At 38.6% G+C, this 21,086-nt stretch overlaps 1 protein-coding gene across 1 annotated transcript in view; it reads left to right on the forward strand.

Moving 5' to 3' along the window:
• ZFPM2 (zinc finger protein, FOG family member 2) overlaps nt 1-21,086 on the forward strand; it is a 279,385-nt gene that overhangs the window by 95,837 nt on the left and 162,462 nt on the right. Inside the window, 2 exon segments of the mRNA XM_075705075.1 lie at nt 4,312-4,474; nt 4,588-4,641. Of these exon segments, the coding sequence (XP_075561190.1) occupies nt 4,312-4,474; nt 4,588-4,641 (217 nt within the window).

Raw genomic sequence — 21,086 nt, forward strand, 5'->3', positions numbered from 1 at the left:
TTGAAACACAAGCTCATGGGTGGATTGTTTGTGAAGTGCATGACATTAGAATCATAGAATCATAGAATGCTTTGGGTTGGAAGGGACCTTGAGAGATCATTGAGCCCAACCCCCCGGCAGTAAGCAGGGATTGAACCTGTGAACTTGGCTGTTTTCATATTTTTCAAGAGAAGGCACAACCATCTGTTGCGTTTGAGAAACTACAAAGGATATTTTTATGCAAACTGCACTTTTATTAACTGTACAACTCAAGAAAAGCTCTTGGTTTAAAATTTTACTTTTTTATTAGTTGAAACTGTGAGATTATGTACTAATGGAATCTTTGTTTGCATTGGAATAGTCAGTGAAAACAGTCAGCGTACCCAAGAAATCTCCCATGCCTTTGCACAAATAGTCTTTGTTTCATGGGACTAGGGTCAGTGGTGCAGTGCATTCACATATTAATCAATAAATGTATGCTTTAAATATTAATCTGTAAATGTATGCTGAGGTCAGCTGGCAGTTTTGTATGCATGGCATCATGCTAAGTTAAAGCAAAATCGCTAATGAGGAAAAGAGGCCTGCCATAAGCATACTGGTTTACCTGCAGACCTAAGATATGGCACAAAAAATAATTTTTCACTTGAAAATTGCCAAAAAAAACCCTTCAAATGAATTTACACTTCCTGCAAATTGGGCAAAGTAACTTAACCACTACAGTTTCAATATATGATTGCCATCTCCAGGCTAGATAGCGTGGGGTGCTGGGAGGTGAGGGGCAGAATCTGAAATAATCACATTCTGGAATACTAAAAATGTGAGCCTGGAATACAAAAACATTCATTGTGTTTTCTGAAGGCATGTCATAAGCAGCAAAATGGGAAAAACCTTACCATCAAAATTAAGAGACTGTGTTAGGAGGTGTAGCAGCCTCATATTCTCACCATGTGACATTTCCTGATTGGACAACAGTTACTGGAGGGATCTTTGATTCCAGTTGCCAAAACTGAAACAGGGACTAAATCTTAGCAAACTGTCACACTCGTGACAACTCAGTGGCCTTAAACATGGTTCAAGGCTTTGGCAAACAACCCCAAATTTGAAATACAATAGACAGGATATCAGAATTACTTTGGCTTAGCGTGCCAACTGCATAGCTGAATGAGAAAAGAAAAGCAGATGTCACCAAGAGACAAGAGGTACTTTTGCACCTTTGCATGAACAGATATGCTTACTCAGAGTAGATATAGATTGATCAGCATGTTGCTTGATTGCTTTTGGTGATGCTACGTATTTCACATGGTTGAGACCCAAAAAAAGAATAATCTACAGGACGGTCTGACCTGCGTCGGGTCAACCCACCACACATTCTTACGTATTTCACATGGTTGAGACCCAAAAAAAGAATAATCTACAGGACAGTCTGACCTGCGTCGGGTCAACCCACCACACATTCTTACCAGGGTGGCTGTGAATGATATCCATTTGCTTGGCAATGTGAGCTGTAGGAAACACTGTGCCAAGCTTTTGAAGACTACAGAGCCTCCTCATTTATTTGGGGGTTCAACACAAAGTGGCAACTTAAAGGTAGAATTTGCTTTACTATTTGTCCCAAGAATATGAAAAACATGAGCTCTTTATAAAACATTTCTTGGTTTTCATAGCAAGGCTTTGAATAGCTTCTTTGGTGTGTCTTAAAAAAATTATTTGGTTTAGGGCTTTTTTTTTTTCAGTAGTCTGTAAAAAGTGTACAATGACTATAGACTGTACTAGGGATACTGTTATGATGAAGAGATGAAAGGAAGGAAGATGACAAATCTTGCCAGGTAAAAATATTTTTTTTCTGAGAGGACTATAAAATTCATGAGTGAATATTAAGAAATATGGATTATTTAGATTTAGATCCAGAATCCTTAGATTTTAGTCAAATATCAATCAACTGTTACACAAAATTTTATTCTCCAGACGCATCCAGTTTAACTGCTTGGACATGAATGCTGTCAGACAGTCAAAACATGGCGTGGTGCTGTATATAGATGGTATATATATAATTTTATTACAATTGTTATGGACAAGTAAGTTGGGTGTTGCCAGAATTGACTGACATCTGGAAGACAGGGATGAAGTGCATATGAATGAAAAAGTTGGAAGTAATTGCAAACGTCATTGGGGCAGAAGTCATGCAAAGATACCTAGAAGGAGTAACTGTAAAAGGGAAAAATGAATTGTGAAAAACATAAAATAATCCATCCAGAGAACCTGGAAAATATTTATGTTGAGAAGAAGAAATTAAACATGTATTTGTTACAGATTTTAAGATGATTAAGCACAACAAGGACATGGACCTGTTGGAGCGGGCCCGGAAGAGGGCCACAAAAATGATCCGAGGGCTGGAGCACCTCTCCTGTGAGGCCAGGCTGAGAGAGTTGGGGTTGTTCAGCCTGGAGAAGAGAAGGCTGCGAGGAGACCTTATTGGGGCCTTTCAGTACTTAAAGGGGGCCTACAGGAAGGATGGGGAGAATCTTTTTAGCAAGGCCTGTTGTGACAGGACAAGGAATAATGGATTTAAACTAAAGAAGAATAGATTTAGACTAGACATAAGAAAGGAATTTTTTACGATGAGGGTGGTGAAGCACTGGAACAGGTTGCCCAGAGAGGCGGTGGAGGCCCCATCCCTGGCAACATTCAAGGTCAGGTTGGACGGGGCTCTGAGCACCCTGATCTGGTTAAAGCTGTCCCTGCTCACTGCAGGGGGGTTGGGCTAGATGGCCTCTCAAGGTCCCTTCCAACCCAAAGCATTCTATGATTCATTCTATGATTCTATGCTTGTTGCTACTTGAGCTGGATACAGTTTTAATAGAATTTTTAGATCTATTTGCTGTCAAGTCCATGCATGCTGAATTCCATTTTACCTACATATTTTAATATCCAATAATACTACATTGGATGAAAATAACAAAAAATAAGATTAAAAAAAAGAATTTCTAAATTATTTCCATGCAGTACACAGTATGTTGATGAAGTACTGAGTGCAAGGTCTATGGTATTATATGGGTAATTACAGTAACGCTGAATTTTAGGATTCTCTGACACTGTTTTTGTGGAAACCAAGAGAAAAGTATGAGGAGGTGAGACTAAAGATGAATGAGAAGAAAGAAGAAAACCGAAAGACCATTGTAAAAAAGGAATGACACTCTGCGTAGTGGGAATAAACTTTGGTTTATTGTGTAAACAAAATTTTTGTACTTGTAACAATAGGGAGGTTTGATAGCAAGAGGTGTGTTAGGTTGATAGAACAAATAACATCAGACAAGATAAAAAGAGAAGGGGTCATTGAAGGAAATGGGGATACACACAGCTCTTATTCCTGCGTTACCTGTGCACACACACACTCTTGTGCACACACACACTTCAGGGAAGAGGAGGGGAAAAATTACTGGGACCCTGAGTAAGTTGCTCCTTTTTTGTCTCCTACACTTTTTATATGTAATACACGAATATGGAGCTGGGGCAGCGGTAAATAGCCCACATAACCCTTCTCCTCACCCACCTTCTGGCCCACCTTCTCCCAATTATTTTTCAAGTAGATAATCTGATTTACAACATAATTATGTTCTCTAATTAATAATGTGCAGCGCAGGAGAAAGAAAATCACTTAGTATGGAAAAATTATGGTTTAGAATTAAGGGTTCAGATACGTGAACATGCTATTGTGGGTTAGCAAGTTCCATACATTGCCTAACTGCTGGTAACTGTCCATTAGTGTGCTTTAGATCATGAATTCAGAGTGATTTGAGTCAGTCCTTTGACCAGCATTCATTTAGCCAGCCTCTGTTTTCCGTTCCACAAGTTACAAGCCTCAAACCCAGCACACAGCTGCATTTAGTGCCTTTAGCAAAGAGATTTAAAGCCTCAAAAATGCTATTATGTACAACAGGTGTGCAGGTTGGGTGAGATAAAATAATTGGTAGCAACTTTTCTCCATTGGTAAGCGAAGGCCAACAGAGCAGTTTAAACCCCAGAGCCCTCGGGCAGAACCCTAGAAAATGTCCTGTTACTAGCAATGTGTTTTGGTAGGCGAGTTGTATAAATGAACTCCTGAATGGTCATTTCTTGGTGTAACTGCTGTGAGTGTAAACGTATGTGACAGAAAGCAATAATATTAAAAAACCATAATAACTGGAATTTGTTGTAATTTCTTCTCTTAAAATATTTCCGCATGCTGAATGCTGCTTTCTTGCACAGTAGACTGGCTCACAGGAAATACATTATTGATTATGTTATTGTAAATCATTTGCAGGTGAGAGATATTTTGTATTATTACTTGTGCAGAGTCAAGCACTCATGAGATAATGGGAATTTCACTTGATGGAGCCCTGCATATCAGATACTCTTCTGTCGGGGGCTGCCGGTAGTGCAGCAGAAATCCCAAAATGAGAGGTATTAGGTAAACACACAGCAGCCTGCATTTCTGGAATGGGACAACATGAATCAGGTAATCATTTGTATACATGTCTATGTAGAGTGTCAGCATTGTGGTGTTGAATGCCGGTGACGTGGCCTTCTAATGGATGGGAACTGATCTTTTTCTCTTGTTCTGGTTCACAGACCTAGTGCGAGAGAAGAGACGAGCCTGCAAAAGCAGGCGCTGAAGATTTTCAGGTATGTGATGGTGAATGCCTGAATCACGAGACCATTGCTGTAACAGGGGCACTTCAAATGTTTGTGCTGTCTCTAGAATTCCCAACGCCTTTAGCATTGCTGTCCATGAGAAATAGAGATTTTTATTATTTTTTTAAATTATCTCTTCAACTTCTGCAAACATTTTACGATCCTCTCCTGTAAAAACAGAAAGAAAAGAAAAAGTGGAACAAGGGGACAAGGACAACTGTGAAGAGTTATCCTCAGCTTATTCACTGTACATGCTTTTGTATCATTAAAAGGTCTATGATACAGCAACTGGCAGATTATGACTTCTCTTAGCTTCACGCAGATAGTGCCAGGAAAGTGAACAGAGACATGACATTCTGCGTCTAATTTATCATACTGTTTTTCTGCCTATGAAGCCTGAAACAGTGAAGTGTTTAGGTTGAAATACTGATCAAATTCACTGTTTCTAGAGGGTGGCTTTCAGGTTTAGTGGAATGGAGTGAGAATGAAAGAGCTGTTAAGCTGTCAGCAGCTGTTAAGCTGTTGGCATTCCGAACTCCTGGAAAAAAAAAAAACAACCCCAAAAACCCCACACTTTTTCTGCACATAAAACACAAACACTTTCCTCCAGAAAGTTTTGATAAAAAAAGGCTACAATGCAATCCTAATTTGGACAAATATTTTGTAGTTATGAAGTCATTCCAGTGTTCTGAAAATCAAAATACAGCTTTGAACATTTTTTTTTTTTTAATATGCCCTCACTTCCAAAACAAATCTCTCAGTTGAAATTGAATTTTAAAGAGGCCCACTGATGTCCTCCACCTCTTCCATCCCACTGTCATGCTGTGTGAGTGGTTCTCATTGTAAGGGTTGCAATGTTCTGGTGCAGTGAATGTTACGTATGTGCTGGAAATTACCATTGATTTCCTCTTTTTTTTTTTTTTTTTCAGAGTCTACAGTTTATCACCCTAAAATATTCCAGAGGGCATCACTGCCAAGTTTCGCATTCATCATGGCTTTCTTTTTTTAAAGGAATTAACTGTAAAAATTACTTTTGATACTCAAAAATGCCTTTGAAAACGTGTTTGTGCAAAAAAGGAAGTAACTGCAGAGAGTAACTTCAGACACCTCAGTTTCAGTGGAAATCAAAAAACTACTGAGAGAAGGTGAAGTGCTGATGGGGCGAGCATTCTGTGGGAACAGTGCAAAATTACACTGAACCGTGATGTTGAACATGCAGGGCCTGACTGAAACCTGCTGAGGTCAATTAAAATCTTGATATTAATTTTCATAGGTTTCAGATTCACCTCATCTTTCTTTTGTGGAATTATATTATGATGGAATTTTTTTTACCCTCAGGCTTACATGCTTCTGTCTTCACACTTCTTGTTAAGTCTTCTAATAATGCCGGTTTTAATGTGGTGTTCAAGTTCTATTCCTCCCTGTGAGAAATACATTTGTAATACAAATAGAAGCTAGGAAGCGGTTACCTGAAGGTGGTGTTCTCGTATGCAGAATGTTCTTTCCAAAATGCCAGGTTTTGTCTGATGGAAATATTGAACAGTTTGACTCTAAATTATTTAAATAAACATTCTTTATTAAATAAAATTGCAGAAGTGATCGGTGTGATAGTCTGTAATCATTTACTCAAATTACCCATCCTTGTAGATCTTTTTTCCATTGTTCTGTCCACTATTGTTGATAATCTTGAACAACTCTGCCTCTGCACTTCTGGATGCCAGACTGTTTTAGGCTGTGTGTCTAAGAAAATACTAATTAGTCTTACCTGTGGCACATCACTGCCATGTGTTAAGTTTATCTTTGCTATGCATAGGTGCAGGTTTAATATTACATCAAATGACTGTGACTACATTCCCACAATGGTGCAGCTGTATCTGCAAAGCTACATGGTCCCAGAAACTTGGGAAATTCATTTTCTGTTCCCCCACGAATCCACAACGTAATGAAACATATCAGTCTGAGGATAAGTTATGGGTATGGGTTTTTTTCATAATATAACTGGTAAGATAGCTCTGAATCAAATGAATAAATCAAGACTGTTTTTAGCCCTCAAATTTCATGTGCTTAGATGTCTGTAGCTGATGAAGAGCAGTGTGCCAGGAAGCAGGATTCTCACTGTGCCATCTCCCAGTCGATGCAGTCTGTATCCCTTGAACACTAAAAGGAAAATCACAACAAACCAATCACTCTCTTACAAGCTCTGTCTATACAGGTTGGTATTAATGTGGCAGGAAAATGTGCCAAAAGCACGCTGTGGTACAGTATTGTTAAACTTGGAGTAAAGAAAGGTATGTGAACGAAGCCATAAACAAAAGGGGAACCTTTATATTCGCCTCTCCAGTTAGAAGTCTTCCCTTAAAATCAGGAATGTGACTGGCCAACTGCCCTGGGGGCTAATTTAGGCAATTTGGAATAGCTAATTCAAAATGCTTGAAATAATGTCACTGAGAATTGTCTGCTACTAGCATTTCAATATTGTTCTCTACAATAATCGTCTATTTAATCAGATTACAAAAGAAAACATTGACTGCCTGTCTACCTGTGTCCAGAGGAGTTTTTGTAACCCATTCTTAGGTGCATCTTGTTCGTCATTCAGATTGTCATGTTATTTTGTAACCATGGAGAAGCAGGGAGGGATGCCTGTTGGTCGAATTTAGATTTCTCCGGCTGAGTGCAAACCAATTTTTGAGCAAAATGAGAAAACATTTCTTAATGTAAATTGTACTGTCACTCCCTTATATCATCAGTGCAAAATGGATTTCTTTCCAGATCATCTGAACTGTATAATTAGCATCTTGTTAAAGCATAGGTTTAAAAGTGCAAAATTGTATACACTTTTAGTGACTAAAGATAAATACAATTCTATCAAAGCAACTAATAATTGGTCAAATAATAAAAGTTAAAAATTTTGGATAGAACTGTGGCATTTTCTAACAACTTTACCACCATTTTCTCTTAAAATTATCCTTTCAATAATTTTTTTTTTTTTTTAAAATCTACCTATGTTTTGAATAGGAATGACTGAAGGGAAATGTGAATAACCATTGCTCCTAAAATGTTACAGCCCTTCCAAATGGGACGAGCCATTTTTGGAAGAGGACAGCATTTTGAGTCAATCATCAACTCCAGACATACTGTATGTGATTTTGGTGCTCTGTTCCCTTTTAACTTAATGAAGAATCTCTTTACCATTCTTTTCTTTCTCATATTCTCCTACTGTTTGGGTTTACAAAGGTAGGGGCTAATTTGATGTAAATCATCTGGTAATCACAGTTTGCTTTCCATTGCTATTTTCTGAATGGTTTGTATGCTTCAGACTTCAGAATTATCCATATGCTATATTGCTCAATAACATTTAAAAAAAAACAATATGGTTGCTGGTTTTAATTCATTTATCTTGCCTGTGTATTTAGAGCATGTATAAAATGTAACTTTTCCATCATGTCACAAAAAGTTATTGCACTCGTGGGTTCATGAATTCAAGAAACATGACATAATAGACTGGCAAATATGGCCTTGTGTCTTCCGATGATGATCCAAATCCACCCACTTATCTTGATCTGCCTATATTGTTAACAACATGGGATGTCACACAACAAATTTTTCATTTTAACTGTTCTTTATGTACAGTGCAGTGTGGAATTTACTTTTTATTGCCTTTTAGAGGGAAGTATCATACCTCTCGGTGAAATAATGGTTTTGTCAGACACTGGTATCTTTATTGTGTAGTGCTTTTAAATTCTGCAGTATTTATACCAAGCTTTCTTGGCGTAGGACAGGTGAGATGTGATACCTCTGTTTCTCCATGAGAATACTTAAAGCTTTGTGGATACAGAATTGTATTGTCGATATGATAGTTGTGAGATCTGTGTTGTAGGTTTCAAACAGAATTATTTTGTTCTTCCATTTGCTCTGTGAATGTGCAAAATGTAAACAGCTACTAGAAATGACTGACAAACTCAGCTTCTGCTCACAATCTTCATATTGATTTGCGTGCCTCTTCCTACCATAATTATACTCGTTACAAAGTGTAGACATTGATTTGCTGTTAGAGGTTTTATTACATTTGTTCATGACAGGGAGGAACAGCAGTAATTTTATTGCATGCACTGCCAATGTTTAGTTGTCAGGACGTGTCTAAATGGATGATTGTGAAAAAAGTCAAAGAATAACGCATAAAACTCTTGGGATCAAAGAAGAATCTAAAAATAGGTGACACATTTGTCCTGGAATGAGACTGAAGAGTGGGCTGCCACTCAAATTGAAATAATTTTAATTGGTCTAAATATTTCTAGCAGAATGACAATAAATTAGAAAAGGCGATCTCTACATGCTCCATCAGGAGGTAGGAAGGGTGTTGTGGAATGAATGGTTTGCTTTCTTCTGTTATATGTAATATTTTGGAACAATTGAACTCAGTATTTCAAAAGGTATCATTTGCTATTTTGTGAGTGCTATTTGTGTGTGCTATCTAAAAGATAAAAAGCATATATAAGCAAATATTTTTCTACCTGCATAAATTTGTTGATCATAATTATTTCAAGAGTAAAAACATGCAATGGTTGAATTTAGATAAATTCCAAAATTAAATTAAACCAATGACCTCAAAATTCAAATACTATATATATGAAAGCAGTCCTCTGTCTCTTTCTCTCTGGCTGTCCTTTCACTTTATTCAGAGGATACAGGGACTGAGCTTTGTTTAACTATTCTAAAAATGATACGGAGTATATATCAGAAACATAATCAAAGCCCCCTTGCAAGCCTACATGCCAGAGACAAAAGAGGTGCAGCATATTTGAAAAGGGCATCCCTTTCAGAATGCCAAGATATATTATTTTTTGCTGTGTGTAGTACAGTATCACCTAGAAGATGTTGGTTTCTATTGACACGGAGTTCCTTTTGTCCTAGATGCTATACTTTATAGATAAATAAAAATGTGCGTGTATACATACATATCTATCTATCTATAATGTATATCTATGTATCTGTTTTACATTTTTATATCTATACACGCAAATACAATTAGAGTCCCCACTCTGGATTGCTTGCTGTCTAAAAAGACAGGTCAATAAAATGTGAGAGAAAGGAAGCATTATTACTTGCAGAGTTACAGAGAGATTATGAGTGATTTTGCAGGTCCCGTGGGAGGTAGGTTTAGATCCAATTCACCAAGCCCAGATCTTTCAAGATTATGACTAAAAAGTTTGCTGCAAGACTGGTCTTCTCTAAAATCCGTATGTATCTCCTTTATTTGATAGTTTCTTGGAACTGTTTATTGTGATATGTGTGAGAAAGTACTACATGGGAGCTAGAAAAGTTTGAGTTACCTGTTTATAGGAGTTTCTTTGGTACTGTCTTTTGAACATCTGTCTGTGTCTCATTTTAGAAAGGAATTTCCAGTATTTTTTATTGGTTGCCAAAAGGAGAAGACAGCATAAGCATATAGAAAGTGTTTAAACATACTCTGGCCATATTTGGCACAGTGGAAGACTTTGTGAGCTGCCTATGTTTATTTATACATATATTTGTACATATGTGTAAGTTAAGGTACTAATGGTACAACCCAGCCATAGATGAGACTTATTTTTTCTATGAAATTATCATACTGTTTTAGAGTACTAGCATATTTATACTTGCTTACAAAAAGTGTGAAAATGTATAGAGTGTAGTATGACATTTTTCTCCAAGCATTATTAATGCTTTCTTCTTTATTCACTTTAGGTCAGTATGACGTTTATGAACACGGAATTTCCTTTTATTTCATTGTGACCTTACTGCTTCTACCATAATTCGAAAGTCCACATTGCTTAGTCTACATGCTTTCTAGTTTCAGCTTTATAAGAGTGGAGTACAGTATCAGATCCACTGATACACAGATCCACACCATCGGATCCCACAAATCTTTGATACCATCCAGAGAACACTTGATCTTTCTTGGGAACCTGAACTGATCACAATTCAGTCTTAATTTAATCTTTCTGTTAGGATGTATCCTTAGTTTATTTAAATTTTATTATTATTTATCTAATCCAGACAGTGTTCTTGGTACTTTTAGGAATAGGTGAAATACAGTCCGTGCCTTCTTGGAGGCTGCAGCCTAATTCAGGGGCAGTACCACAAGGCTTGCTAGCATTACTTTGAGATAATTTTGGAATCTCTTCATGGTGTTTGAGTAGAGACTTCAAAGCTGATAGCTGTCTGAAAAAATATTTAAGAGAGAAATGTGCATTTATTTGAACAAGGGCAGCTGATTAAAAAGCAAAAATAATAATTTTCCTACATTTTATTAAGCTTCTACTCATGATAAAAATTTTGGAGTTTTTATTTCCAGACAAGAACTGCTCCCTGGCTGTTACTTCTTCATCACTTATCTTTGACGTGCTGTAACATTGTCCTCATGGACATCAGCTTTCAAACCTGGATACTGGTGCTGTTGTAGAAATCATTCAGTTAGTAGCTCTCCTGACTCCTGGTGGCGCGAAGTTAGCAGCAACAGGTCATTGAGGAGGTTCTGTTTGTGGACAGGAAAATAAGATCCTTTGTGTTATCTATTGACTGTGTCAAGTGTAGAGTTTACAGAGGTGAAAGGAGAAAAAAAAAAAAGCATATGCAGTAAGAAAGATGCTAGTAACACAACTATTGCTATGTCTGCCCAATATGTTGGGGATGTCCACACTGAGTCATAAACAGTTTTTTGGTAGAATAAATTATTCTTCTTTGGAGTGTTGTGCTTCTGTGATGAGTGCAGTCAAGAGAATAGAGAAGTTTAGACTCAGGACAGTATCTGATGACTGAGACAAGATACAGATTGTCAGTAAAAAGAGTGTCAGCTTCTGAATTGCATCTGGTGAGGGTAGGAAACAGCTTTTGGGAATTTGAAGGGGCAGATTAGGTTTGGCTGGCAGGTGTTCCATGATCAATAGGAGAAGATAGAAAGCTAGAAACCAGTTGTGTGAAGGAAAGCATGTGTGCCTTACTCCTCTTGTTTTTCTGACATTTACTTCTGGACATTGCTGGAGGCAGTCACTGGGAACTTGGGTATACCCAATATTTGCCCTTGAGGAGGAACAGTGAGGCCACAGAAGGCAATAGGGAGAGGCAGATGAACTGGACAAGGAAACAGTGTCCGGGGGACAGGAGACAGGATAGAAAGCCGGCTTTTGTGCTGAGGTCCTGGAGTCTGGAAAAGAGTGGTCCAAGGCTCAAGGGGCCTACATGGAGGTTCAAGCTTTTTCTAATGTTGGAAGGCTTGATTTTGAAACCGCTAACTACACCATTGGATATATAAAAGTAGGATTTGTTTGTCTAGATTTTTTTGTCCTTTATAAAGTTGATGCATTATGCATCTTGTTAATGTACTTTGTTAACTGAGATGAAAACATATGGGGCAAAAACCTGGTAGAACAAAACTGCCCTTCTCCAAAACTCCTTGTACAGCAAATTGTCTGTGCCTATCAGAAACAAATTGTTAAGTTGAAAAGTATCTATGTACATCAAAATAATAGTCATAGCTAAAATAGAAATTTTCTCTTTGTATTGATGCATGTGATTTTTTTTATTAGGGAGGAAGAGAAGGAACAGGTACATTTAGGGGAGTTTTTATGCTATTGTATTTAATTTTGTAAACTGCCAATTTTATTAGCAGGAGAATGAAGATGTCAGCCTGCAGCCTTTTCAATATGATAGTTCCCTGTGTGCTTAACTGTTTTAACTCTGTATACTTAATACTCAATAACAGGCTATACTTCTTATATTCTTATAGTACATTACCATTGCAGGGTAATAAGAAGCTGTTATAAATTGACGTTAGTGTTTTTTAGACATCATAGGATAGGGGCATTTTGAATGCTTCAAAGACAAAATAATTCTGTAGCCCACATATATTTTGAGTTATAATTCTTTTCATCTCTGTTGACACTGCCTGTTTAATGGCTATGCCTTGCCAGAAATACTTCCCTACAAAAAAATAGTAAGTTTCTTGTATGTATTGTGTGAAGTTTTCAGAAGCAGTGATTGCAACTGTTAGAGAAAGTTAGGGCTCCTGTTGCCAGTGCTGATTCATTCTGAGACCCTGAGCTTCCTATTTAGGCTGAAATTTCCATTAAGGCCATAGAGGCTGTGGACTTGTTCTCAGTCATTGTTTACAGAGGTAAAGTCGAGGGTGTGAAGAGTCAGTCTCCGGAGGTCACTCTCCAGGAGAAAGTCTACGTCCTCCTGCCACCGAACAGGCCCCGTGTGCCAGCTGAGGCTCCTTGGGCTCCCCAGTTTCTGTCTGTCCAAGCAGCCATGAGGTGTTCAAAGCCTGCGCTCATAAAGGCGGTAAGGCAAAACAATTTGGGATATGCTTTACACACATGATGCCCCTGGGACTTACTCATATGAAGGTCAAGATCATTCCTGTACAGCAGGCTGCCGCAAGATCAATATTCTACTTAAGTCTTATGTAAGCCTTGGAGTAGGATTTAGGTAGTGCATAGGACTTGAGCTCAGTCGCTGTTCAAGGGTTTATTTCACTCAAAGTTACCAGTCTGCCTTATAAATGGGCATCACTCTTTATATCAGCTTCAAAGTCTCGGCTATTCTAAGATAGAGCTGCATGTGAAAGCAGTGTGATAGTCCAGACTGAGGCACTGAAGGAGCGAATGAGGGTACTCTGGTCCATGTCCAAAACCAGCAGTCAGTTCCTGTCTGGCAACAGTGTTAAAAAGCTGTGTTGGTCATTGCTGGTACTTGATCACAGAAGATGTAGATAAGCACATAACTCATGCACATAACTCATGAGTGCTGGAGCAGTGCAGAGCCATGTGTCTGTTATGCATGGGCATCCCCAGCAAGTGCAAAGAAATGATTAATTTGAATCTTGATATTGTACGTTATAGTTATACTACATTTATCTCTATTTATAATAGTGTTACTTTTCATATAAATTATAATTATAATGGATGGAACTATATATTGCATGCATGCGGTGGAGCATGGCATTCAGTCTCCCTTTGTCCCAGTCCCCCTCTCGCCTTCCTAATCTCAACAGTAACTAGATCTTTTGGATGGTCACACTAAATACTGATAAATTTGAGTCTTTGTTGAGATTTTTGGTTTTTTTCTTGGTACTCTCCTTTCAGAAATTTGTTGTGAACATTGAAAGGAAATAGGGAAATCATGTTAAAGCATCTGCTTCTTTTGCAAGACATTTGGGCAGTTTGGCTCACATACTCTGAGCTAGAAATCGGCATTTAAGCAGTGGTTTCGTAGCTCTGAGCATGCATATCTGATAGAAAGTAAATAACTTCATCTGCTGTTACACAAATGAGAGATGAAAATAGATCCTTCTATCTCTAAGCATAAGTACTGTAAACTGAGAAGACACCACAGATACAGTCACAGATGATCTCACTGCTCTTGCTTTTAGAGTTAAAAAGAATCCTTTCCAAAACATTTTTGTTCATTTAATACACTTCATGACGTCAATATTAATACAGCAGCCTTCATATTAAGTTAACTTTAGTAGCTTTCTGCATTCACTAACACCACAGTCTATCTTGATTTTTTTCAATTTTTCCAAGTAAAAAAGAAATCCAACAATATTGGGTAAACACAAAAATGTCTATTGTTTAAATATCATATATATTTATGCAAATAACATTGTAAAAAAGAAAATGTTAGCTTCTTTCAGCTAAAAGGATTCCAGAAAATCCTAGGGAAAGATTGGTGTAGGTGATGGTGAAACAATTTTGTCCCCGCAGAATAGCATCTATCATAGAAAGGGCTTCAGTCTGAGTTACATAAGCTGTATTTTCAATTGTGTCCACTTTCTATTGCTTTACATACAATGCTTCATATACCTCTAACTGTATTTGAGCTATATGAAGCGACGAAAAAACAGACTCAGGACTGAAATGTCTTCGCATATATCAGGGGAGAATCTGCACACAAAGGGACATTTATCAGGGGCGACTGTTCCTCTGCTGAGGAAAGGAGCATACCCAAGAGTCCAGAAACAGATGATGATCTTATCAAGAAAACCCTCTTCAGTAATATCATCAGCCTGCTCTTGCCAAGTCTGGCATTTCTGTATCGTGTGTATTTGTGACGGAGAGAGAGGGAGCAAAGCTGTACAAGCTACATGTAGCTGGGATAAAGTACCTACTCAACCCACTGAGTCTGCACAGTGTTATAATATAATTGGGAATCATTTTTGCCAGTATGGAGTGTCCATGTGAGAATGGAGTTTACAGTATTCCTCTCACAGAAAACTGCAGGGAGGGCTCTTCAGCTGCACTGGTTGCCTTTTGGGTTTTTTTTCTGTATTTCTGCAAATACTTCTACTCCAGATTTATCTCAATACATACAGGGAGTAACAAACCTCTTGAAATGTGTGTACAAATGTGAAGATGGAAAATTATTGAGAAAGACAAAAATAATGTGTTTTTTATTCTTGTATGAGATTTAGTCTTTGCAAATAGAGGTGTAAATTGCTCTTGTAGTGAGTAGATTGAAAACTAAAGAGTTTCTTCAAGTTTCATCACAGGATCAGGATTTTGCCATGATGGCTGGGTTTATTTTGCCTCTGTAGACTAGATGCTGATATGAGGAGAGTATTTTTCATATTATATGGAACTTGACTTTGAAGCAAGTGAAGAAATCTTTGGTATTTCTTAGCGTATCTTGAGTAAGTATCTTTTTCTTTCTACTTCTGTCTCTTTCATTTTTTTCTTTGAACAGGTTTCTGTTAAGTTCAGTGAAGCAGTCCAAATAAAGGAAAGTCTATACAGCTGTATAAGAGTCTGTTCTACTAAAAAACTAATCAAACTCTAGCAACAGTGTTCATTATGTATTCCTTCCTTTCTGACTTCCAAGAAAAAATAGTACTTTTTGTAATAGTTCAGCTTAAACCTTAAAAATTATTTTGATGGTATACTTGATGGACAATTATTATGTGGTTTTCCATGAGCTGCATATTTAGTAGTTACTCAATTTATGTGCTATTTAACATTTATTTAATTAATTGCCCTCCCTCCCAGCCCCCCCAAAATTTAGAAGCTGCATTGTCATTTCAAATTCATGCAGACATGTTCACTACTGTAGGTCTATGCTTTTCTAACCTGGGATGGGATCTTGTTTCCTACTAAGTTCTGTAGATTACAGGAATGTGAGGCACTATAGGAATGTGATTTTTTTTCCCTTTGCATTCATTTTATATAAGCAAATGAAGACTTTACAAAGAGAGCACAAATTTGAATTTTTGAAGTGTCAGTGCATACACTTCTTTTGAAACTATTGTCTCTGAAAACTCTGCTTGTGTTGCGATACATAGTGTACCTTCACATCACTGAAGTTAGCTCTACATTGCGGTTGGGAATCTGGAGCAACTTATGTAGCTATACCTAAGGTCACATGAACCACGCCGGAGTAGTGTGTCAATGTGGTGGTCATAGCTAGAGCCTAGTGTAAAGTAAATATCCAGTAATGAAACTTTTTCTCAGGAAAGTTTTATAGCCTACATGGTGGTCTGGCTGCTTGGAGGTAGAGAATGGGTTTGACCAGATGTCAGGTGAAATCACATCACTGGGTGCAGTGTAGACATGGTTTAAGTGTTAAGTTTAGCCAGGATTCAGTTGAGCAATGAGGTATTAGAATAAGTATACTTTATTTTGGTGGTTTAGCTTATGAATTAAGCATCGTAATGACACACATGCCTTGGCTAAAACAGGATAATAGTGTTTACATTCTGTTTCTAAATGTGAATTCATGCACTTCTGTCCTTATGTTTCAGGCTTGGAAATGTGTATGTTTTCTCTCACTCTGGCAAGATTTCTGCATCCCTCTTTTTCTTGAATATCTTCCGTTCCCATTTTTCCAGGCTGTGTCTTTGTACCCTAATCAGACCCAACTTGGGTCTTCAAATGATTTCTCCCCTAGACTCCCTCTCTCTTGCCTTGTTTTTAAAATTTATTTCCCCCCCTCCTTCTGTGGTCTTTTTTTTCTGAAAATCTTTGCCTAGTCTTTCTCTATCCTCACCTTCAGAATATTCTTTCCTTCCCTTTATTGTCCGTTGTAGGACAGCGCTGTTGCAGATAAGGATAGCACCTGCACTCTCTGCCATTTGCAGTACCAGCAGCAGGTAGGAGAGATAAAGAAACTCCGCTTCTGACTTTCGGGGCTGTAAAGAAAGGTAGGGAGCAGCAAGATTTTTGTTACAGAAAATGGAGAAGCCTTTTCATTTGTCATCCTTACCTACAGTGCACAGCTACCCTGTGGGAGCATTAACAAGATGGGGCAACATTAGGCAGCTCAGTTAGGAATGAGGCAGCATGAGGCAGCTTCTCCTGCATTGTGTTTGCTATCTAGACCTGCTTCTAAGTGTAGGCAAAGGAGAGCGGTAGCTTAGAGCAGTAACTACCTGTGGGTTATCCTTGTGTCTACTTCCCTCATGGCCATTGTGCTAAGAGGTCTGGTTGACCTTACTCCTTAAGAGTGATGGGACCAGGGAGGATCAGGGTTAGGGGGAGGAGTTGCTGCGGGGGGTGGCAGCAACTTCAGAGAAAGGAAGGAGGCTGCTCTGTTCAGAAGCCCTTCACCTCCTCAGTGGCAGCAGAAAAGCAACCGTCCCTCCAGGGTGGCTCCACAGAACTGTTTTCTCAGCTTTCAGTCCCAAGTCTGTTCCTTCTTCCATGCTTCTCATCCTAACAGTGGCCTGGCCGTATTTTCTCATCTGTGGGGCAGCAAAATTAAATTTTGCCTTTGCTTCTGGACAACCGAAATAACCTCTGGTTTTGCCAAGACCCCTGTAAATGCAATTTGCATTGCAAAGCAAATTGTGAAATTCTTTTTGAAGATTGATTGTAGTCCATTACTGCTTGGACTCCAGTGTGAACTTGTCTTGTGTCTTTCTAGTAAGATAGTTACAGTTCGCACAACAGACTTGCAGTGCTGCAAAACAGATTGTACCCTGACACCACACAGATCTTCTCACTCCAGGGTCAGCACACTGCAGAATGGGTACAGTTGTGGAGAGATGTGCGAATTAGGTAACACAATCTACAAAATCCCTGACAGGCAAACATGGTAATGTGAGATGGTTGGTCATTTTCCTAACATAGCTGTGCGAATTGCCTATCACCCAATGTTCTTCCACAACAGCAGTGGCAACCATCCAGTCGGTGCGGGAATGCAGTATTCATTCATTCATCATGAAGTGCCATGGCTTAGCATATTTTGGGTTAGTGCTTCAGACTCTCAGTTACTTGCTTTAGAGTTTTGGGCTATTGAACAAGTCCTGTGGAAAGGGAATGTTTCTGTTTTGCCACCTCCATTATGTTATCTTTTCCAGTGCAATTACAAGCTAATTCAAAGCTCTTTATGTTAAGCTAATAGCTTCTGATTCACTGCTGTCAGCCAGTACCTCTTTGTGCACTTTCCATACCGCTTACCCGTCCCCCTACCACTTACCTATGAAGAACATTTATTTCTTCCCTGAGTAGAGGCTCATCATAGGCAAATCATTAATGGAACATGAAAAAGATCCCATCTGTTAGAGTTGCATATGGCTAAGATCACAATTATCAAAAGTCTCCCGTCCCGTCCCCCCCCTTCTTATCCGCACAATAAATGTAGTTGTCAGCAGGATAAGTTCACGCATCGGATAAGGTCACAATTTCATTTAGTGACAACTTCCAACAGCGTGAACTTACAAGGTTCGATTTATTAAAGAGTCAGAAAGGATAAGATCACTGCATGGCCAGCCTGATTTATCAGGGTTTGACTGGAGTACTTGAATAGAGAATGTCGTATTTCAAGTTTATGTTCAAAACTGTAGTTTAGTGTGTGTTATGTCTCAGAGACTTGAAAATTGAGGGAGGAGAATTTAGAAGAGGTGTCTCAATAATGCAGTTTATGTCTGCCAAGCAAGTGTGTGAGCATTTAATATTGGAGCTACCTTGTTAAGAATCACAGAAGTGGAAATGGGACAGTTCTCCGCTATCAGTGAACTGCTGTGTGGAAATGTACACATATTAGTTTGTTATAATGGAGGTAATCACCAGTCACATTTTAATTGCAGATTCTTCCTGTGCAGGCAGATCTTGGGCTCTGGGCTGGACAATGCTTAAGAACTTCTGAAAGTGTTTTTAACTTGCTCACTCTGACTTCGGAATAGTCCTTGTTAGAAACTACAACATACACAATTTCTCTGCCGTGCAAAAATACTCATTAAGGAGACAGGTGTCTGTGCACTGGAAATAGGCAAAGAAGGAGCCATTTACCAGTGGAAACTGGTAGAGCCCCATGATGTCAAATAACCAATCTCTAATTATAGCAGAGGAAGAGCTTACTCATTCTTTTTAACTGACTCCACTTAGACAGCTATTCCTGATAAAAAAAACCCCTACTGCCAAAGCTGTCAGTGACTTGCTTAGAAATGTTAAACATTTATAAATCTGGATACACTTACTTCTGAACAAAGTAGTTCACTTATTCTCCCCCAAAACACAGTTCATCGTTCGCCTTCAGATATATGCTCCTTTGTTTCTTATTCCAGAAGGGAATGAAAGCCAGTATTATTTTGTTCAGAAATACTATTTATAGCTGGTTCTTGTGGTATTCAAACTGTGGTCAAATCCTGTTAACAGCCAAAGGCTGTTGTTGGGTTCCTGTGTACACGACATGTTTTGTAGAGTTTTTTTTAAATGATTCTGATTTTCCTGTAAAAGAAGACAAAGCTAAACTGACCTCTCTACCTTCTATTTTATGCAAGCCCTATGCGGCATTCCTAAGACAATATGTATATGTAAGAAAAGAATCCTAAATTGAGTCCTTTCATTCCAGATTTGTATCCACCAAGGTGGCCTACTATCTTAAAAGCCATGGGATGTTTTGTAGCTATACTAGTGAGTCATGACTTGGGGCTTCTTTTACAGTGCAGCTATCATAAGTCTTTGAGTAATCACAGACTTTAAAAGTATGCTACATCAACAAGATAAGAGAAACAGCCCACAGCACTAACAGCATTATCTTTTACCAAAATTGATTAGCCCGTACTATGTGTCTCAAATATTTTGTATAAACTTTACTCAGCAAGCTGGAAATAAGTGTGTTCCTGAAGAACGAGCTGAAAGAAATACTTGCTCTGTAGCAAGGAAAAGGGAAGTAAATATCACTAAATGGAATGTCTCTTAAGTAATTTTTTTTTAACTAACTCTGAAAAACCAAAGCAGGGCATCGCTTCCTCTGTACTTCTATTTCTTAATGCTGCTTCTGTTGTCCTTCTTGCTGTCCTTTTGAATCGGATGGTTGACAAGTCTAGGATGGAAACAGCAAAATACAACTGCTTCTCGAGTTTGCCATAGGAATGATGAATCCCAGGGGTGTGGATGAATTCTATATATTACAATTTGCTGTTATGTGAAGGAACGTTATGTTCAGTGTTCAGTACTGAGGTGGGCTGTTGCAATTGCTGATCACTAGAAACTCCCAACAGTGTTTGGCATAGAATTTTCTGCTTCCTTTGGGCTGGAGCACAGATTAAAGGAAGCTGCAGCAGTTTTTCATCCTTTCTTTCCTTTTCTCCCCACTCGCTGGGATCTCCATGGACAGGCACCTGTGAAGAGTCTTTACACTTCTGAGTCTTTACTCACAGCTGAGCCTTTACACTTCTTACTGCAAGTGGTGATACGGCAATAAAATCTCTGCTCCTCTTCCTTTTCCTGATGTAATCTGTGAAGATGCTGAGCAGTTGCGCAGGGACAGTAGCTGCAGAGATCACTTCTGACTTACATCTGAACTTCTGAGGCTGGAGGGGAAAATCTCGTCTTGCTGACACATTTTTCAAACTCTTTTAATTAAGAGTCATGGGGTGAGGTTCTCTTTTTTCCAGCAATGTCTCTTGAGGTCAGAAGTTGCTCGGGGCCACACGTATGGCACCACTTAAACCAGCATCCTCGTGGGAAGCCAGCAGTGAGCAGAGGACAGCCCCGTTCTCGCCAGTGGGAGACTGGGCCTATCTGTTGCCGCAGTTTCGATACCATTCACCAAATGGGAAATTTCAGAGGAGCAAAATGTTGTAAATGAATGCAGGAAAGTTGCAGGCTCTTTACTCGGGGTCAGGGGAATTCAGGAGAGGATTTTTAATAGTGACATTTGTAATCTTTCTTCTACAAACCCTCATACCAGCCCCTGGCCTTCTTGCTTAGGGCAGACAAAGGAACATATACAGGGATTTTACAAAAGATGCAGGCTCTGGTAGAAAAAAAAAAAAAAAATCTTAGCAGATGCTTGTAGACCCTGATATGCAGCGTTCTTCTTAACCTACAGCTCTCTTAGTGTTAATTTTTTCCCCTAAACAAAGATTTTCAGTGAAAAAAAAAAATCTTTGCCAAGGATCAAACTGTAATGTGCTACACCTTGTACAAGCGTAGCCACAATGTCTGTGTTTGCCA

This window comes from Pelecanus crispus, chromosome 2 (genome assembly GCF_030463565.1).
Source record: "Pelecanus crispus isolate bPelCri1 chromosome 2, bPelCri1.pri, whole genome shotgun sequence".
NCBI classification, from domain to species: domain Eukaryota; kingdom Metazoa; phylum Chordata; class Aves; order Pelecaniformes; family Pelecanidae; genus Pelecanus; species Pelecanus crispus.